This window comes from Sceloporus occidentalis, unplaced genomic scaffold (assembly GCF_023333645.1).
Source record: "Sceloporus occidentalis isolate IW3139 unplaced genomic scaffold, rSceOcc1.0.p SCAF_1, whole genome shotgun sequence".
In the NCBI taxonomy this organism is placed as follows: domain Eukaryota; kingdom Metazoa; phylum Chordata; class Lepidosauria; order Squamata; family Phrynosomatidae; genus Sceloporus; species Sceloporus occidentalis.
The window spans coordinates 116478365-116498093 of record NW_028316981.1 but is presented as its reverse complement, the minus strand read 5'-3'; the positions used below and the strand labels follow the sequence as shown (position 1 = coordinate 116498093).

The window sequence follows — 19729 nt, the reverse complement described above, 5'->3', positions numbered from 1 at the left end:
GGAAAGACTGAGCTATGTATCTGGGAATATAACAATGGACCAGATCTAACCACTTACTGTTGCTGTCTACTTTGGGCTCTAGTTCATCAAGGCACTCCTTCTTCTTTTGAAGCTCTGCATGGGCCTCGTGCAATTTCTCTCTGGCCAGAGAAAGAACATGGGAATTAAGCATATGGCTGGCTTGAAGAGCCAGTGGTTCAAAGAGTGTGGGGCCAAAGCATTGATGTAGAAACATGAAAAAACAACAATAATGTAATGCAAAAAGCACAGCTAGAATGCATAAAAGACACATGGTGGGACAACCCTCTTGCAGTTTAAGTTAGCAGAACCCACATTACAACTATGCCCCAGAGACTGAATGGAACTACTTACAAGTGCTCCTCCAGCTTCTTTTTTAGCAGAGAGGACTGAAAAGAGAAAATGCCTACTTAGTGTTTATTTATGTAATTGTTCTGCTGTGTTACTCAACTTATGCGGTTTAACTCATTAGCTAAGGCAGGAAACAATCCACGATGTGTTGCTTGGCCACTAGAGCAAGCCAGCACTCTGCTCAGACAATAAAACATTTGGAGCTTCACTGGGAATACACACAAACAATCTAAAAACCTGCACTCAAGCTTCAATCTACTATACGCTTGCAGTGGTCCAAGTGGGTCTGCTGATCATTTGGATTTCAACATTTTAGTCCACATCTGGCATCTTGAGCTTGAACATAAGAGCCTCACTGGATCAGATCAAATCCCTACTTAAATCTAGTGTATTTACATTGCAGCCAATAAGCTGGGTAGCTTGAGTGGCAAAACTTGCAAGAATGCAGACTTAACAAACTCATTTCTGTTCCTCCCCTTTTAAAGATAGGGTCTTCCCCATACCTCTTTTACCCAAGTCTAAGAATAGGCAACCATGCAGAGAGAAATCAAAATTCTGAACCAAGAAAAGCTGAATTTGATAGTGTCCCCAGCTCATGGTATGCGGATTACTTTTAGTGTAGGCTGCAGAACCCTTGGGGGCCTAGGACACAGCCTTGTTGGCTATGTTTGAGGTCCTGACTTAAGTTCCTTTGCATTCAGCATCATATTACCACAGTTTGGGAAATCACTCTTTTGTGTCCTCAATTTCCAGTAAGCCTCCGGCAGCCTGTAAGGCATGATTGGCAAAGTGTGGCCTCTGAGACTCCAACTGCAGCCCCAGAGCTCCCCCATAGTTCCCAGACTAATTGTTCTGTTGTTGTATTTTTTAAAATTCAGCTGATTTTAGACTGATTTTTGCCCATAAACTACTCAAAATGTTCCCAAACCACAGTGGTTTGCTACTCTTTGCTGTCCAAAGGCACCCAAACACACAAAAGAAATCTTTAAAATTGTTTAAAAATCAGCCAAAATCATGACTGGTAGTGACAGCATGTCACTTTGGGTGCACCAAAATGAACCAGTGCAGCCCATCAGGCAGGCACAGAGTAGAGACATGGTCCCTAGCCCTGCTGTAGAGATTCTGGGAGTTGTAGCTGTTAAAACAACTATGGCTTCACTTAAGACCCACTCTTTTCGATTAATCCCAGCAGACAACAACCCTCTGGGAGATGCCAAACTGCCTATTCATCAGAGAAATTCAGAAGTGGTCTATGTGCCTAATGCCTTGTGCTACTCTGTATTTCAGAAATGGGCATATGAACTCAGAATGATGATCCTTCCTTGATGCACCAGGGTACAAGACTGACAAAAAAGAGAAGCAACAGTGAGTCCGCAACACTGATGGGCGTAGCAACACAGAATGTGAAGGTACTTACAATGGCCTGGACAGGACAGCCAGCAAGTCAAAGGGGAGAAAGAGAGGGCTGTTAGAAAGTGAGACTAGAGCAGGAGACAAGATGTTAGGAGATCATGGAGAGTTTCAGAGCAAGCCACTGGAGAAAAGGACACAAGGGTTTTAACTAGAGCTAAAATCACACTACACAGTCTTTGGACAAATAATTCTTTAGTCAAACAGCAACTCTTTGTCCAGCATGCCTGCTCCAAGCTTGGACTCACAGCTCCCCGGTTTTTGTTGTGTGAATTGTTTGCCACCATAGTTCTATCATCTTAAAAAAATCTCTTACCATCTACATTATAAGCACTTTGTCAAGTCCACATGGTTAACTTTGCTCTTCTCTCTTTCAGCCTGAAGCTAACTGAATTTTTCAGAACACGTAATCCCAAGTGAAATGGGTGCAGCACAGAAATAGCCAAGCACAGATTGGGCCCACAAACCCTATCACAAGGCTTCCTAAAGCCCATTTTTAAGGAGACTCACATCTTCTGCCTTGCTTCCTTGCTCCTGGAGAGCCCGCTGGAGTTCCTCCACTTGGGCTTTGAGCTCAGAGATCTGTTGCAGGTTCAGCCTAGATAAAGAGATCAAACAAATTAAACAAAAAAGAGACACATCCAATCAGTGACAATTCCCCCTCAACGTTATGAATATACATCATATCTAGCAGTAAAATGCTGGGATTATAACAACAGGCTAATGCTATACTTATCTATGTAAAAGTCTCTTCCATTTCATTCAAGAGTGTTTACCTCTAGGAAAATAAACATTAAGAGTGCATCATAAAGCTGCTGCAAATATGCCCATTGAACATAGTGGGATTTACATCTGGGGAGGTATGCAAAAGAACACACTGTCAATCAGTTAATCAATTCCCTGACAACCCTTTCTTGTTTAAATATATTGGGGCAGACAGCAGCTCTATAGACCTTCTCTTCCACAGGTAATGTTTATAGATAGGAACGTTGGGTACTTACCGTGACACGTTCATTTCCTGCAGAGAAGGGTCCTGGCATCCTGTAATCTGGGTTTAGCTCCTCCTATTTGCTCCTGTAGGCAGGGACTATAAACAAAAGACTGGCCCCTATATAGGGAGGAGCTAGCCCCCCTGAGTCTCAGTCAATAACAAGCCAAGTGAGTAGCAAGGTAAATCAAGGAACTGAACTTTAGTAACATCAGCTAAGGGTTAACTAGAACACCTTAGAAAAAACTAGTCCAAGAACAAACAAGAACTCAGAAAACCAATCCAGCAACAAGAAGAACAACAAGGCAGGTCCACCAACAGGCAGGCAGGGTCGGAGGCCGCAGGCAGCACCCGGGTGGCCAGGATGCCAGGACCCTTCTCAGCAGGAAATGAACGTGTCACGTTAAGTACCCAACGTTCCTTTTCCCAGCAGAGAGGGTCCTGTCCTCCTGTAATCTGGGATTTACAAAAGCCCTCTCGAACTGGGAGGGAGGTGCTGCTAGAAGACTGTGGGCCCCGACACAATCTGTTGGAGGACCCTCTTTCCAAATGACGCCACAGCGGACTGAGACATGTCCAGTTTGCAATGTCTTGTGAAGGTTGAAGGCGACTTACATGTGGCCGCCCTGCAATGTCTGACAGGGAGGCGCTAGTGGCCAGGGCCGCAGAGGTAGATGCACTCCTGGTTGAGTGCGCCATCACCCCCTCGGGTGGAGAGAGATCAAGAGTTTGGTAGCTCTCTTGAATACAAGACCTGATCCACCGAGTTGAGGCAGATAACTTGTATCCCAAAGAGCCTGGAAAAAAGGAAACGAACAACATTTCAGATGACCTTAAGGTTGAAGTCCTCTTGATGTAGATTTTGAGGGTTCTGCGCACAGCCAATGTGTGCCAGGTCTTTTCCAATTCCTTCTTAGGACTGGGGCAGAATGAAGGCAGGAGAATGTCCTGTGACACCTGAAAGGCTGAGTTCACCCTAGGCACGAAGGTAGGATCTGGACGAAGGCACACTGAGACCGGCCTAAAATATACAAGTCATTACGTACCGACAGGGCCCCAGCTCTGACACCCATCTGGCGGAGGGAATGGCCGTGAGGAAGATGACCTTGAGGGAGAGGTGTTTGAGGAAGGCCTCCCGAAGGGACTTGATCGGCCCAACCGTCAGCGCCTTTAAGACCGTGTTCACACCCCAAGCTGGAAAACGATGTCTGGTGGGCTGGCCCTGTTGGAAACTCCCCTCAATAGCCATTAATGTGAGGATGACCGCCATTCTAGCTGCTCTCGTATGGAGCAGAACCGACGTGATGGCAGACACCTGCCTTATAACCATGTTGGGTCAAGTCTCTTCTTAATGTCATCTTGGATGGACTATAGCAGGTCAGCCACTGAAAACCTGAAGCAGTTGATGAGAACTTGTCTAAGCGGTGGATTATGAGATCAATCAGAATAGAACCTGATCTAATCTGGACCTATGGCAGCTTCCAGCCTATCTCTGATCACCTTGTCAACTGGTTATAGTAATGAAGGTGATATTAAGGTGATTTCACCTGTAGCAATTAAGACTTAGCACTCTGAAAGAGGAATGATAATGTCTGACCTCCAATTAAAATTTAAAACAATGTGCAGTTCTTTACTGGAACATCTGTGAACCTGTGTAAAATAAGACTAATCCCATGGTTAGGCAAAGAAGACACTGGATTAACCTTTATCTCACAGACATTGGTGAATCCATGCAGAAGCATAGATGCACTCTGTGTTAACAGGGCATGTGGTCAGAATTAAGTCTGATTTCATCTGAGGATGAACTAGTCTAGAGGCTTCAAAAATCACCCCAACTCCATGTAGTAGGCTATCATCATCCTGTATGAAGGCTGAGGGGTCTCCCGGCTGAATGAACTGCTGATTAAGGAGTCACGAAATGGGAACAGAGGGCTTGGCAAGGATAGCCCTCTGGTATCTAATTTTGAGGAGAGAATCTTCTCCACAAAAAGGATCTGTCAAGGAACACAAACCTAAATTTTAAATAGTATAGTGGGCCCTCGATATGTACTGGAGTTGGATTTAGCACTTTGCATGGATACCAGATCCATGGAAGTTGAAGTCACAGAAAATATAATGGCATAGTAAAACAGAGTCTCCTGTATAAAATAGTAAAATCACAGTTTGTTTGTTTTTTGGAATATATATATATATTACAAGCTGTGCTAGCAGAAAAACAAGGCATAGGCACTGGGAAGTCCATTTTCCCAGCCTCAGAAGGCAGTGGACAATGGTGTTGTTTGGGCCAGACCTTGGCATGAAACCCAGCCAGGGATAAGACACTCACCCACACAGCAGCTAATCTTATAACCATAAAACCATAGAATCATGTAGTTGGATGAGACCACAAGGACCATCAAGTCCAACCCCCTGCCATGCAGGAAATCACAATCAAAGCATGCCCAGCAATATGCAAAGGAATTTTGTAGCTTCCTGAGACCACTAAAAGAAAGAGATTGGCAGCATGAACCTTCATGGCCTTGAGCCCAATTAATCATATGCAAGATAGACCTTGTACAATAGGCCTATCCAAGTCAGGAAGCAGTTGAATGGCAAGCCCATCAGCAGGCATTCTTATTTAAAATGTAACTATCTAGACAAGGTAAGAGGCAATTGTGGTCTTAGTGGCAGACTCCTCAGGGCTCTGTAGGATGTCTGAATAGGATTTGAAGCAACCTCTTAGCAGAAAAAACTGACTATATTGTTTTAAAACACTCATGGAGGAAGGGGGGGTTTCTCCCCCCATGGAGAGGAGTCTGTTTGTCTGTTTGTTTTTGATAAGAGTTTTTCTTAACCCCCTGTATTAGTGAGAACCATCTCATGGAAGAAACTGTATTTTTTTAGTTTCTTCCTTTTAACAGACATCTCTCCAAGAAAGAAGGGAAGGCAAGGGAAGCCACCTCTCCTGAGGCTAGCTGACTGAGGTTCCCTGTGTTTTATAACAGGAACATAACCCTTATGACAATAAAGTGGAGCTTGGTTGGTCACCTTAATCTAATATATCTATCACCTCATATGAAATGTTTTACCAAAGATCCTCAATGCATGTAAGCATTAGAGGTCTGCTGAGTGACCAGAGGCCTTCTCCATGCTTGAGTCACCCTGTCTATTAGCATTTAAATGAATCTGAATTGTTAAAGCTTATGCTCTTAATGAGAAGTGCTATGGCTGATAACAGTTTGCACAAAGGAGGTAGAACCATGTGCTCATCTTATGTCTTAGGCTGTTCCAGCAAAAGCAAAAGGGGCTCTGGCCCCAATGGAGACAGAGATGGAGGCCCATGAGGAAGGAAGAAAAATCATCATGTTGGCTTATGGCTAGCCCCTTCCCTTGTTGAATTAGTTTCCAGGCATCTTCTCTGGCCTGGAAAAAGGATAGGGGGGTGAGCAGAAACAGCACAACTCAAACATCATGGGCTAACAGTAATAAAATGAACACCAGAAAAAGTTAACCAGTATCTCTTGTAAATCTGAACCCCCCAGACCTGTTGGTCTGGGGGCTCTCCCCTCCTTTATTTGCCCCATCAAGGGAGGCTGCCTGGGCAGTAGCCTCTTCCAGGCACTGAGGAAACTGCTCCTGGGTTAGCAGTGACTGAAGAGCATTGCTAAACATGGGTAGATAGCTGCATATGGCCTGTAGTGTAGCCCTGATACTCACAGGGCACTTTGTTTTATTTATGTTTGAAACAGCCCCAACTTCCAAGCTGGGGTTTACAAGCTTAGCCCTTATTATCTCAGGCAGGCTTTAGTAACCTGGCTGCATGATAGAAGCTGGCTTGGTCGTCAACTCCCTTCCCACCTGCATAGGTAGCTGGGAAGAGCAGAGGGGCTGCTGTGAGACATGGCCCCCCATTTACCTGAGGTATGTCTGTATCCTGAGAAAGGGTAATCTCTGATGGAAAGGAGAGGCCAAGCGCTCAAGCTGCTCTCTCAAGAGTGCCATAGTTTGGGGCAGCCAAACACAATTGGGGGTGAAGGGAACTCTCCACCCATGATATCCACAAGTGGTTTAACCCTTTTTGTTGTTGTAATTTTTTGGGAGGGAACACAGGAGGATTTGTATCCATGTGCTCTCACATAGTATCCTTGGGTTGGAAGAGACCCCAAGGGTCATCCAGTCCAACCCCATTCTGCCATGCAGGAACTCTCAATCAAAGCATAACCGATAGATGGCCCTCCAGCCTATGTTTAGAAGTGGGTGGCAGAGGCCATGCTATCTCTGTGGAGGACATGAAGCCATATTGTGCTTTATTGTGGGATGGTCTGTGGCAGCCAAAAAAGACCATTTTAGAGTTGGAAGCTTCAGCTCCTGGTGGGCCAAGTCTAGCTTCCTCTACAGCCATGCGGCTGTACAACATAGAAGAGGAGTCCTCTGCCTCCTTACACACCATCACATTATAAGAATTCAAAATGAAAGTGCAGGAGCCCTGGCAACACCACCATGTGCTTCGCAGTCTGCAAAAGGATCCCCCACACCTGTTGGGGTCCTGGGTGCTATTGGGGCCAGAGAAGGGAAGGGAGGGGGAGACCAAGGGTTTATGTCCCCATCTGCCCTCCTGGCAGAGTCCCAAACCTTATGCTAGGCATAGTGCCTGCAATGGCCATGGTAGAGGCTTCATGGCCATGCCTGCCCCGAGCGAGGGCATTAGATCTGGCAACGGTTATATGGTGGCTAGAGAAAGAGGGCCCCTGGCCCCTTTATCCTGTGTCTTCTGGCTGGCTTGACTCCCTGGCGTTGGCCCTGTTTCAGGCTGTGCAGAGGTGATGCAGAGAAAATCCTTGCCATGGCTTTTGGCTGGCCTGTCCCCTGTACTCTGGCCCCAAATGGACTGAGCAGCGATGTTGAGAAGGGAAGTTTCCATAACTTCCGGCCAGTTTCCTCACTGATCCCTGGCCTTAAACAGGCTGGGCAGAGGTGATGCAGAGAAATCCTTTGCCATGGCTTTCGCTGGCCTGTCCTCTGAACTCTGGCTGGGCAGAGATGCTGAGGAGGGAAGTTTCCATGACTTCTGGCCAGTTTCCTCACTGATCCCTGGCCTTAAACAGGCTGGGCAGAGGTGATGTGGAGAAACAGAGACATGGAGGGGAAACCCCTCACCATCTGTTCCCACGGCTCCCATGTGCTGCAATGCTGTTTGCAGAAATCTCCTGTGCTCGCACCATGAGAGGGGGCAGCTTGGAGGAGAGGGAGAGTCACTGGCAAAGCCAAGACCTTTCTCCAATCCTGGGAGCCCTTGCCATGTTAAGTCCTTCTTCATGCTCCCAAGGCAGCAAGAGAAATGAAGAGAATAAAAGGACTGGAGTGGCAGTAGTGAAGAAGCTGCAGAGCAACAGCAAACCCATCCCAATGGGTCTCTCTCTGAAGCCAGCTCCTTCTGTTGAGCTGGCAGACCCTGAGCTAGGGACGCCTGAGCTAAGGATGACCCTTAGCCAGTGCTCTTGGGGTCCTCTGCCATAGCCACCACCAAAGAAGGGGGGAAAGGCAGGAGAGAGGAGAAGGGAAGGCCAAGAAAACTCTCAAACCGCTTTCGGAGAAGGAAAAACCTTGCTGGCTCGAAGAGACACATCCTGCTAAGAGCATAGGCAGGAACAAGACTGAGACTCAGGGGGGCTAGCTCCTCCCTATATAGGGGCCGGTCTTTTGTTTATAGTCCCTGCCTACAGGAGCAAATAGGAGGAGCTAAACCCAGATTACAGGAGGACAGGACCCTCTCTGCTGGGAAAAAGCTTTGTCTTGTTTGCCACAGTGCAGGGAAGGAATCTGAATAAGGAACTTATCACTCACCTTTTAAATCCAGTTCAAGCCTCTTGGAAGCTTTCCAGCTTCTAAAAAGTGCTGGCGGAGCACAGCTGGGATCTGGCTGGGACCCAGGTTGATGATGGCTGGCGATTCGGCAGCAATTTAGTGAGTGATAATCCCTGCCTTTATCCCATGTCCTGGCTCTAGCCTGGGAGGTTTCAACTGGATTAAAAAGGTGAGTGATGAGCTCCTTACTGATATGCAGATGGAAACACAAGGTGTGTAACATGTTCTATGTGGCTTGATGTGTGAATTGAATCTCTAAACAAACCTTACTATTAATATTATAATCATGGTGTCAAATAAGAGGTTCAAGGAGGAAATAGCCATTAAAAATAAGAGATGCTAGCAAAGCTTGCAGAGTTTGCATTCAGTCTTCATGGAGTCACAGTGCTCAGCTGAAAAGTACCAAAATCTCCAACTGAATGTTCTAAAACCCAAGCTACATGAGAATCCCTAAAGTCAACCCTATGTCCTGACATGAGTGTTTACTGCAGCCAGAAACAGTCTGTCTGCTAAAGCTGCTCTTAGATTTAGAAAGTATTTACAGTCAAGAACAGAGGTGGGTTCCTAGCCTCCTTGATCCCTGGTTGCCTTTGACAGGTTTATGCAGCCAACAGAAAATTCCTGCAGAACTTTTCCTGGCCACACAAAACTGACAACAGCAGTAAATCCAGTGAAACTTGAGTGAATTTCTTCAGATGCAAAGAAGCCCAAAGCAGCCCCAGATAACAGACACCAGCAAGCACTCACAAACTCAAGCTGCAGATGATTCTATAGCTGAGGAAGTCCATCATACTTAGTTGCAAACAACTTTTCTTTCATTTTATGTGGGGAGTTATGACACTAAATTTAAATGGTCCCCAAAATAGTACATTTTCTAATTTCCATCTTGTGTGTGAAAATGCCTTGATTCACTTTCAAGCCAGTCCACATAGATGGATGGGCCTCACCCATCTCTATTTAATAATAGACAAACTAGCAGAAAATCAGTAACAAATCTTCATCTTAAGCTGGTATTAGATCAGTCAAAGTGTGCTTAAACTCAATTACACACGAACTGAAGATATATATATATGGACATGGTTTCACTCTATGGGCAAGCAGTCAAAAATTGTTCCACTAGTTTTAAGCAGGAGCAAAATATTTTGGTCAAGAAATAATCAATTTAATAAACCTCAGTCAGTTATGCCAAAGTAACTATCTGGCATTTTTGCTCCCAATTCCATTTCCTTTTTTCCCCAGGGTTTAGAATAGAAAGACCAGGTCTTCGAAGCCCCATTATCACATACATACAGTAAATGATAAAGTCAAGCTTCCAGATTTGTTGGATACCTTTGCTGTGCCTCTAGCTGGTTTTTGGTGCGATTTGATTCTTCCAGCAGCTCCTGCAACTCTATCTGCTGCTGGCGATATGACTGCTCCTGCGCACATAACAACTTGTTCTCATGCTGTAGTCGCACAATGGTCTCCCTGGATACAAGAAACAGAATGTTAGGATTGTCAGGCAAGGCAAATGAAAAGCATTATTATCTAAGGCCACTGATCAGGCATGTGGTGTTTCTGTGGAACTCATGCTCAATGCTCCTCCTCCAAGCTATACTTAAAAGGCAGAATTAGCTCCTGTGCTCTAGAAAGTAGCTATTTGCATTGAAGGCACACTCCTACAGAAACAGGGCAATCCACATCTGGATAAATCTCTTTCAGCACAACCCCTTCAAAACAGTAATTATATGGAACATTCACCTGTGAATCTGGCTAGGGAAATGCCAGGCCCTTTTCGGTGAGAAATAAGGCTGTGGGTAGCTGCATGGGCAAACAAGCTGAAGGCATCTTTGGAACAGACATTTTTTTCATCTATAAGATGGGGTGGGGGTGAGGGGCTGGAACACCTGCCCCATTCCTGCCTCTTTTCTCTGCATCAGAGACATCAGTAATGATGGAACCACATCACTTTGTAATCTTCATGTGAATCTTTAGGCCATGGTAGCTTAAAGCTTTCACTGATGGAAACAGGCCAATATAACCATGAAGAAGAGTAAGCCACTGATCCAGGTTAGACACTACACATTTTTGTCTTCCCACTTCTAGTACAAAATGCCCAAGAAACTAAACTTTACTTGAGTTCTGCTGGCATGATTTCAGCTGCCAAGTTATCCACAGGAGAAGGAATTTCTTCTAGCATGGTATCTACAATGGAGAGGAGGAGAGAACAAAAGATAATATTTTTTTCCTGGCTTTCTTGCTCAAAGATGGCAAATGTTACTGTAGACAGAAGGACAGTGAGCCTATGGTCCCCAAATACTGCCTTACTAGAAGTGCAACCCTCTAAGAAGAGATTATTGAAGCTTTCCAAGTCACATATCCCAGTCAAGTCTAGGCAGTTTCTACCTTACATTGAAGCAATGTGTGTGGAATTATGTGGCTTATGTTATATTAAGAAGGCTATGCTTAATGCTAGTTGCCTCCCACCATGGCAAGAGGAGGCAATGCAAGAATGCAGGCTGGGATAAGCCACTCAGGTTTATATTAATAGCCTGGGAACACACATAAGGTAATGGTCAGCAATAATGCAGGGGCTTCTTTAGATTAATTCAGACAGTTTAATGATAAACAGAGGAAGAGCATATACACATAGACTGTAGGTCAAGTGTGAGCACTTTTGACCTCCAGATCATTTTAGATTTCAGCTTCCAATATCTCAGCCATTGTTTCTAAAGGCAAAGGAGTTATAGTGCAAAACACCCAGAGGGACAAAGGTTTCCCAGTATTGCTACAGGCAAAGCCTTTTTGGAGATAAGATCACATGCTAATAATAATAATAATAATAATAATAATAATAATAATAATAATAATTTGTTTTATTTATATACCGCTATTCCAAAGATCATAGCGGTGAACAGAAAGTAAGCTAATTAGCAAGTAATCAGTTAGAATTCTTGCTAGTCTAAAATCCTCCTGTTCCACCTCTCTTAACAAAGCATAGAAGTTCTCAAGATCTCTGCCCATAGCTATAGAAGGGGTATTAGGGGTAAGAAGGGCTGAGTGTTCACACACTCCAAACCCTTCTTCCTCCGCCAGGGCACCATCTTTACACGGGGTGTGCCAGGATGGCGTACCTCATGTGCAGCACCCAAGCAGTGCTGCGCACAAGGAGATTCATAACACCATGGTGCAGCGGTTATGACCGCAGCATGTGGTTGCTGTGGCCTGCTTCTGGGGCTGAAAGAGGCGGCATTGAGCCGCCCATTTGTTGAGCCCCTACGAATAAGAATTTATTGTCAACGTATTTTTATTGCATCCTTCTGCATGGAACATTCAGTGCAGCTAATAAGTATAACATGGATTCCAATAAAATAGCAAAATCAGCTATTACACCAAGAATATCACAAAAAATAACACAGCACTCAAATCAACTAGACCAAAAGTGAATCAAGGAGCATTCTGATAAAAAAAAAAAAACATATGTCTAAACGTGACATCTAGGGATTCAGAAAAGAGGTTAGCTACCTCTCATGGGAGATGGTACCCTACCCTAAATGTACCACAACCAAGGTGGTCCTGACGTGCATTCCTATCGTCTACATTTCAGACAGAACAGGACCATCTCTTATGAATACAATGTTCCCTTTTCTATGTAAATCTCTCTGGGACATGCATTCTCCTGCTCCAAGGTGCATTAAACAAACAAACAAACAAACAAAACCAAGGCAAGTACTGGAAATTTTGACCCAGCTCACCTGCCTGGTTAAGGAATTTCTGCTGCACCTGAGCACATCGCAGTTCTTCATTGGCCTCTCGAAGGGCATCCCGTTCTTCCATCAGCCTCTGTGAAAAGACTCAGGCTTTATGCCTGGGGGAAAAACCCTACATACACACACAAACACAATTTGTAACACTAGGGTGGAAAGTCTTTTTCAGCCTGGAGTCCAAATTCTAATTTGAGAAGGGATTCAACATATTCCAACAGCACGGAGATAAGGGCATGGGACCAGACTAAAGCAACGTGGGTTGAACAGAAGTGAACAGAAACCTTGCTCATTTTGACATTCTCCCACTAAGCATACAACATGTAGCTCATTTACATGAATGTCTACTCTTGGGTGGGCAAGCCTCAGAATAACAGCTTCCTAAGCAGCAAAACAGAGCTCAGTTTGATTTGATATTTGATCTTTTTAATTTGTTGTCTGATTTTTTATCTAATTCTATCTTGTATTATTATCTATTGTTTTATATGTATTTTGTAGAATGTACACCATTGGCAGGTTTCATTTTTATCGATTTTATTGTTTGTATGTACAGCCCTGTGTAAATCTACAGTGCTATATAAATAAAGTATAATAATAATAATAATAATAATAATAATAATAATAATAATAATACATTTTTATACCAAGCAAGAAAGTCTATTCATTCATTCATTCATTCACTCCTATTCCTTTTAGATTTCCCTGTTCTTGTTATTACACCTTCATCCCACAAGCCAAAGGGGGGCACTCATCCCAAGAATGAGACCCACGTTACCTCTTTTTCTTTTATCAACGCATCAAACTTCTCCTTGAGGGTCTTGAACTCAAATTGCCACTTCTCTGACTTTAAGGACTCCTCCACATGCTTACTGTGGAGCTCCTGAACCTGAAAGGATGAAATACATTTGTGGATGTACTTTTGATTGACTAGCTCTCCCTCTGTTCTCATTTTCTTCCCCTCACCTCTAACTCCTTGCTCTGCATCTATTAGTGATACTTCTCTTGACACTAGGTATGCTGCTTTTACCACAAGCTATTCCTCCAGGCCAAAATGAGGCTGACCAAAGGACTACTCAAAGCAACAATTTTGTCTACTAAACCAGAGTACAGATACTACTGCCAGTTCAGCTTTGGCCAATTGCATTATTGTGTTTTCTACTCTGAAGCTGGAGTTTATGTCTGGATACCAACGCTACCACCAATTACCTTAGCCCAGTGATGCTTTAGTCTAACCTGTCTTTTGGGCACCTTCAAATCAGACTATAATAATGTCTTCTTGCAACTGCCCTGCTCTTATCCACTTGGATGGACCTCCAATTTCTCATGCATGGTCTGAACATCTCCTCAGCTCACCTGTCTTTTGTGTGCTTCCAGCTGTGCACGCACAGCATTAGCACGTCGCAGCTCCTCCTCCAGCTCACAAGTGCGCTGCATATAAACAGTATTTCGTTCCTCAAGTAGCCGGACCTGCCGCCGCAGGTCACCCAGATCTTCCAGCTTCTTCTTGTAGGAATCCACCATAGCCTCCAGCCGCCCCACTCTGTCTGATGAGTGGCTGCAGTGAAGAAGTTGCAGAAGAATAAAAATAATATTGCAACTTTTCTACATCAGATCAGCTTCAACTCTCATCTTCTCTCATTCCTCCATTTTTTAATTTAACAAAGTAAATTAAATGCTCTAGTGAGAAGCAACAAGATTTGCTGCAACAAGATCACAGTGTGCCAAAAACTGAAACAATATGGATAAGGAACAAGTAATCCATTCATCTTTATCCAAACACCCTGTGCTCCAGGTCTCAAACTTGAGGTTATCTGCTCTTTCCCTTGTCAAAATGGGCATTCAGCCATCCACTGCACTTAGGAGTCACTGTCACAGAACTAACTGAAGAGTAGAATAGAGGTCAGCAGTGATCCCACCTCTTGAGTGCTCCTGTAACTAGAGGTTTATTTTATAAACAGCCCAAAAGCAACTGAACAATATACATTTTACATTTGTAACCTAAGTGGAATGCCTACATTAGCAGAAGATAGGACTATAAGTGGCCATGATGGCAAATTAACAAACAGGATTCTGGGAACTTTAGTTCAAAAAGTAACCACCCCAAGCTCTGGATTTACACAAAAGTCTGAGCAATTTGCAGTAGATCAGCCAGTGTTTCTAGACTTCCAACTGTCCAGCTAAGAAGGCCTCTTCCTACTACTACAAAAAGGGTTTTTTAAAGAAAAACCAGGAATGGATTTGTGTGTGAAATTACTAGCATGGGTACTGATCACAAATTCCTGGGCTGAGCTGGAGTGTTTCCTTTTAAACACCTTGATTTTATTGAAAGACTACAGTTACAGTGTGCTACGATTGCCAACAGAAATTGCTCCTCTACAGATGTCCATCTCCTAAGAATCACTAAAAGTTCCAAATAATTCAAATAACTGAAGATACTATCAGCAAATTTTCTGGCTCTTCTAACAAAACTGAAGCCTAGAAATTTTGCAGATGATTTTTCATCACAACAGAAGATAGTATGATTTGAATGATTCACCAAAAACTTGATTCCACCTCAAAATCCACATTCTTATACAACATTCCTGGAGTCTCAAATTACAGGCACTACAACTAGAGGAGCTACACCTTTCCAGAGCTTCAAACTTGGAAAGAGACACCATTCATTAATGTTCTAGTTCACGGGCATATACTGTCAACATAGATTTGGTTTTTTTCTTCCTGAGAATTTCCCTCTGTAGCAGCAGCTCCTAGAGAACTCAACTGCTTTAATCTAGCAATTCAAGTATGGTAATGATAGGATAAAATTCCATGAACACACAAGTGATCAATATTTCTTCTTAAACAGTTTTACTTGTTAATATTTGTTAGTGCTTTGTTAACAAAGAGATGAGCTATTGCGAAAATGGGCTGGCATGGGATGCCAGACAACAGGATGATTGTGAAGAGACAAAGCAATATGCAAACTTTTGATTGCTAGTTTCAGCCTAGCACTTGCCAAGACATGATTTAGTTATGGCCCTCACTCAGAGCCCTGCTAGGCCAATGCTGGGCTGAGGGGCAGGATTGCCAAACTGGACCTTGAACAGGGCTCCAGTAACATTAATGCTCAACATTTTTTGGATCAGGATGAAGCACTGTAAAGCTCTGTCAAATGGGATGAAAGTACCTGTTCTACCTCACCTTCCAAACCCTAACTTTCAGCCACAGCCACCTCATCCCAACATAGGTGTCGCCTTGCTAGTGAAGAGTAAGAGGAGCAAACACAGCAATGAAGTTAATGTCATTGCTGAGCATCCTGCAAAAAGAAGAGAGCTAAGAGGTCTTCTGCACACACACCCCACTCTTCACCAAAAAGGCAGCAAGTACACAGTATGCCCTCGGGCTAAGATTTACACATGGAGACTCTGACACCCAGCATGTCCAGGTTAGACTATGGGGCACTTCCTAAGCTATCCAGCTACTTAACCATAAAAATAAAGGGATGTTTTGTAGTATTACAGCCAAGATGCACTTACCGCAACACATCCATCTCATCTTTGAGTGCTTGTGCTTCCTCAGCCAGGCTGGTCAGCTCCTCATTACGATGCTGCAAGTCTTGCACCTCCCTCTCTAGATCTTCACAGCGCACACGGAAGTCATCTCTGCCATTCTCCAGTCTGGAGAGAAAGAGTGAGTTAGCCAGACCTTTGGTTCAAATATGCTGTACCCAACAGTGCCTTTGGCATCTATCCCAGACAGGAGCGCCTGTCCTACCGAAAGTTATCTTCTTGCAGCTGTTCTATCTGAGACTGAAGCAGAAGTAGCTTCTTGCCAGTGAGCCCAGCAGCATCTGATTCAAGAGCACTTTTCTGCTCCCGGAGTGTCCTGTTTTCCAGCACCAATGTATTTTTCTCATCCACCAGGATAGAGATCTGAAAAAGGATAGGGAAGTGAAAAAGAGTCAGACACTATAAGAGGCAGCTGGATCACAGAGATTCAACTACTGCAAATCCAGCCTAGGCTCTATTAAGTACAATGGCCATTTTACTAGGTATTCTGAAAGTTTAGCAGGTTATGTGGTTTAACCTCATCCTGCAAGTGCAATGGAAAACAGAGGGGCAGGAGGTAAGAGGCAGAGCACCAGAAGCTTTTCCCATTGATCTCTCTGTTTTGCTTTAAAAGCAGAAGGAAGAGAATCCTGGTCTTCTATCCAGGCTGATAAATATAACCACAAATGGTTTCCCATTGTTACTCTGACCATTATGCCCTTAGACTCTAAGTAACTAGATTTTAATTAACAAGGAAGTCATGCAGTTGGTAATAAAGTAGGGTAAGCAGGCATTTGTGTCAACGCTTAAAGCAGCATCCAAAAATGGCCTCCTATCCCAGGTACAACAGCTACTCAGACCAGCCGTGTCAGGACTTAACTCTTGCACCAGTTGACTTCTTGTGAGGCAGAATCTGAATGGTACAAGTGTGTATACATTGTTTCAGGGGCAGTGCTGACAGGTAAGAGCACTCAACCTCTCTGAAGTTCAAACAAATTCTTGCTAAAGCTTGTGTTCCCTTCTTGGAGGCAAAGTCCTTAGTACACTGAAATACTTGCCAGTTGCAAAGTTCTGAGCTCCTGAAAAGGTTAAACCCTGCAGGCAGGCAGCATCTCAGCTGTCACCTAAGCATAAATGATCCAAAAATCTCTGTATGTGACAAATATGTATTCACAGCAATATTAGTACAGGAGTCAGAAGGTCCTCCTAATTCAGACCAGAAACAGGTCCACTTCTGTGCCTGATGCAAGCAATCCCTCTGGCACTTTCAAGCAGCTGTTAAGTTTTCAGCATGGCACATACTCATGCAAGGAAGTTAGATCAGCCTCACCAGGCAGGGGGCATCTCTGCTAGTGAACAGCTTTGTTATCACAGGCAAGAGCTGGAATGAGGTGGGGCTGGGAGGGGAGAGAGTGAGGACACTCACCTTTTTTTGGAGGGGGCTGCATCCCTAGGGGCACTTTAGCACCTTGGAGGAGTAAAGGGGGGAGGGATTTAAGGGAGAGCAATCAGCATATCCCTCCACAGATACCTCCCCACCCCCAGTCTCCTTTGTATTGCATGTCACAAAGCTATTACAGCTGAACAGTGGAGTATTTCAGTTTAGCCCATCCACAAGATGCTGGTCTTCTTCCCAATACTAGAAATATAAAAGAAGGCAGAGAGAGAGGCCCAGGCCATAGGATCAGCTTGAAGTAGCAAGAACCAAACCCAGAACACCAGCAGCTGAGACTTGCTATCCACCCAATGCTCTTCAAAATAATAGGGCTAAAGGGGAGAGCACTTGTATACCATAGGATGGGGCAACTCCCTGCACACCACACAACAATGCAGCCAAGCCCAGCTGGTTCCATGCTTTCCAGCAAGCCCACACCATTCTCAAAGAATTGCACTTTTGAGGGAAAAGGTTGCATCTGTAAGTGGAATAGGGCTGATCTTTCAAACCCTGAAAATTGGATGGGATGGGAAGGGAGGGAAATATGACCCAAACAGCACAGCTTATAAAAACTGTTTTTCTTGACCTCCAGCTTCCAAAATCCCACAGTGGCTAGCAAATTTTTGGGAGATATAGTCCAAAAAAAAAAAAAAGAGTACTTCAGAAAACTTTGTCAAAATACCAGTTTGCAAATGGTCCTGTCAAGCACTTGTGAAAGTCCAGCCAAAGATGTACATTTCCTGGCAAATCAATTCCAAAATCCACCATTCACTGCTGACATCTCATCCTGCCCAGCTTTCCCCATTGGCTGAGCATTGCAGAGCTGCCTTGTTGTCACTACCAGAATCCCACCAAGAACTGCTTCCTATGGCAAGAGCAAGAAAAGTCGGTTGTTATCTCTAAGGCCTCATGTTTCCCCTAAGGCACCCACCTGTTGCTCTAGATCATGGCAGCGCTGGCGCATGTCATCTGTTTCCTCTAGGTCATCACTGAGGAAGTAGTACTTCCGTGACTACAAGATAAAACAAACCAGCAGTGAGGAAGAGAGGCACTGAGTAAGCAAAGGCCTGCCATTGCCTATCTAGCCTCCCCCTCTTCTCTCCCCAAAAAAGGTACAGGTCAGCAGTCTATTTCACTTGCACCATTCATGTTTATGGCATCCTCCCACCTGCCACCCCCCTTCCCCCCCCCAAAAAAAAAAAACCATGTACAGTGATGAGTACCTGACTATCAAAATTCCCGTATGTTTCCGAGCTCAGTGTGTCTGATGAGTCTTTGGTCAACAACTGCAAGACAGGAGACAAAAGGTTTCATTTCTGACTACTAACAGATGACTCACATAACCTTCTAAGCAGAAATGGGAAGAGCCTAACAAGCACACCTCATGGAGATCTACCCCTAGTGAAGCCCAGCTAGCATGGAGGAGGGACACTATTTAGTTAACACAGGAGAACAGAAACTACCAGCTGTGGGGAAACAAGACAGGACATTGGGGATAATCGGTACTACCATCCAAGCATCTAATTCCAGAGCTTAATTGCTTCTTGCTTGTAATCACACTTACCTCCTGTATTGCTGTCATAACAACGTGCTGCACAGACTCCTCCAGGGTCATGATCTGCTGAATGTGATCTGCAAACATATGAGATTGGACACTCACTGACTAGTTCCTTCCTCTGTCCAATTCCTCACATCTCCCCTTCCATTTGACTCATGCAGTTATGAGGATTGGGGGAGGGGGGCACAGTCTCTACGACTGGGACCAGAGGTCAGATGACAGATGGACTTTTGGGGAGGAGGCAAAATGTCAGATATTACATCACACACAAAAAAAAGCTCCTTCATCTCAACAACTTTAATTAGACAGAAGGAGAGATGAGGCAGAAGTCACCTAGGCTGAAAACTAACAAACAACAATGCTAAGTTCCTGTCAGCAGCATACCAACACCACAACTAGTGCTAATCCCCACCTTCTAATTAACTAAACCATTCACTGCAGAGACATTCTCCTGATATTTCCCTGCGGCTCCACAGTTATATTCTCTGACTATACCAGCCACTTGCTTAGAAATAGTACCTTGCTTCCTCTCACAACTGATAGCACAGCCAAGCACCAGCTGCAGTAACTTGCCCAGCTCAGCAGTGTCAGAGAGCTCTCCCAGCAGGGCTACATCAGGCAGAAGCTGCTCTGGAACTTGGTGGCCTAGAACCTGCAAAATATGTAAAGCGAAGAGTAGATACAGGACATCCCAGTGTTCTTTCCACTAACATCTGCACCTCTAGTTCACAGCAACTGTTGGTAGCAAAGTCAATGCTATGATAAATGAGAGAACAAAGATAGTCTGTATGGGAGTTGGAAAGCTTAAGTATCTAGTTAGGATTTGCATTAAAGCCATTTACTCTGTATATAGTG

The 19729-nt window shown here is 44.3% G+C and overlaps 1 protein-coding gene across 3 annotated transcripts in view; it reads right to left on the bottom strand.

Moving 5' to 3' along the window:
• Positions 1–19729, bottom strand: part of HOOK2 (hook microtubule tethering protein 2) — a 38006-nt gene that overhangs the window by 5183 nt on the left and 13094 nt on the right. For all 3 annotated transcript variants that reach the window (XM_089532337.1, XM_089532346.1, XM_089532358.1), the window contains 14 exons: positions 19394–19526; positions 18881–18948; positions 18540–18602; positions 18248–18328; positions 16108–16265; positions 15870–16010; positions 13708–13909; positions 13130–13240; positions 12346–12433; positions 10726–10795; positions 9941–10078; positions 2290–2377; positions 373–407; positions 58–140 (listed from right to left, as the gene is read on the bottom strand). In XM_089532337.1, coding sequence (XP_089388463.1) covers positions 58–140; positions 373–407; positions 2290–2377; positions 9941–10078; positions 10726–10795; positions 12346–12433; positions 13130–13240; positions 13708–13909; positions 15870–16010; positions 16108–16265; positions 18248–18328; positions 18540–18602; positions 18881–18948; positions 19394–19526 — 1459 coding nt within the window. The remainder of the gene's footprint in view (positions 1–57; positions 141–372; positions 408–2289; positions 2378–9940; positions 10079–10725; positions 10796–12345; positions 12434–13129; positions 13241–13707; positions 13910–15869; positions 16011–16107; positions 16266–18247; positions 18329–18539; positions 18603–18880; positions 18949–19393; positions 19527–19729) is intronic.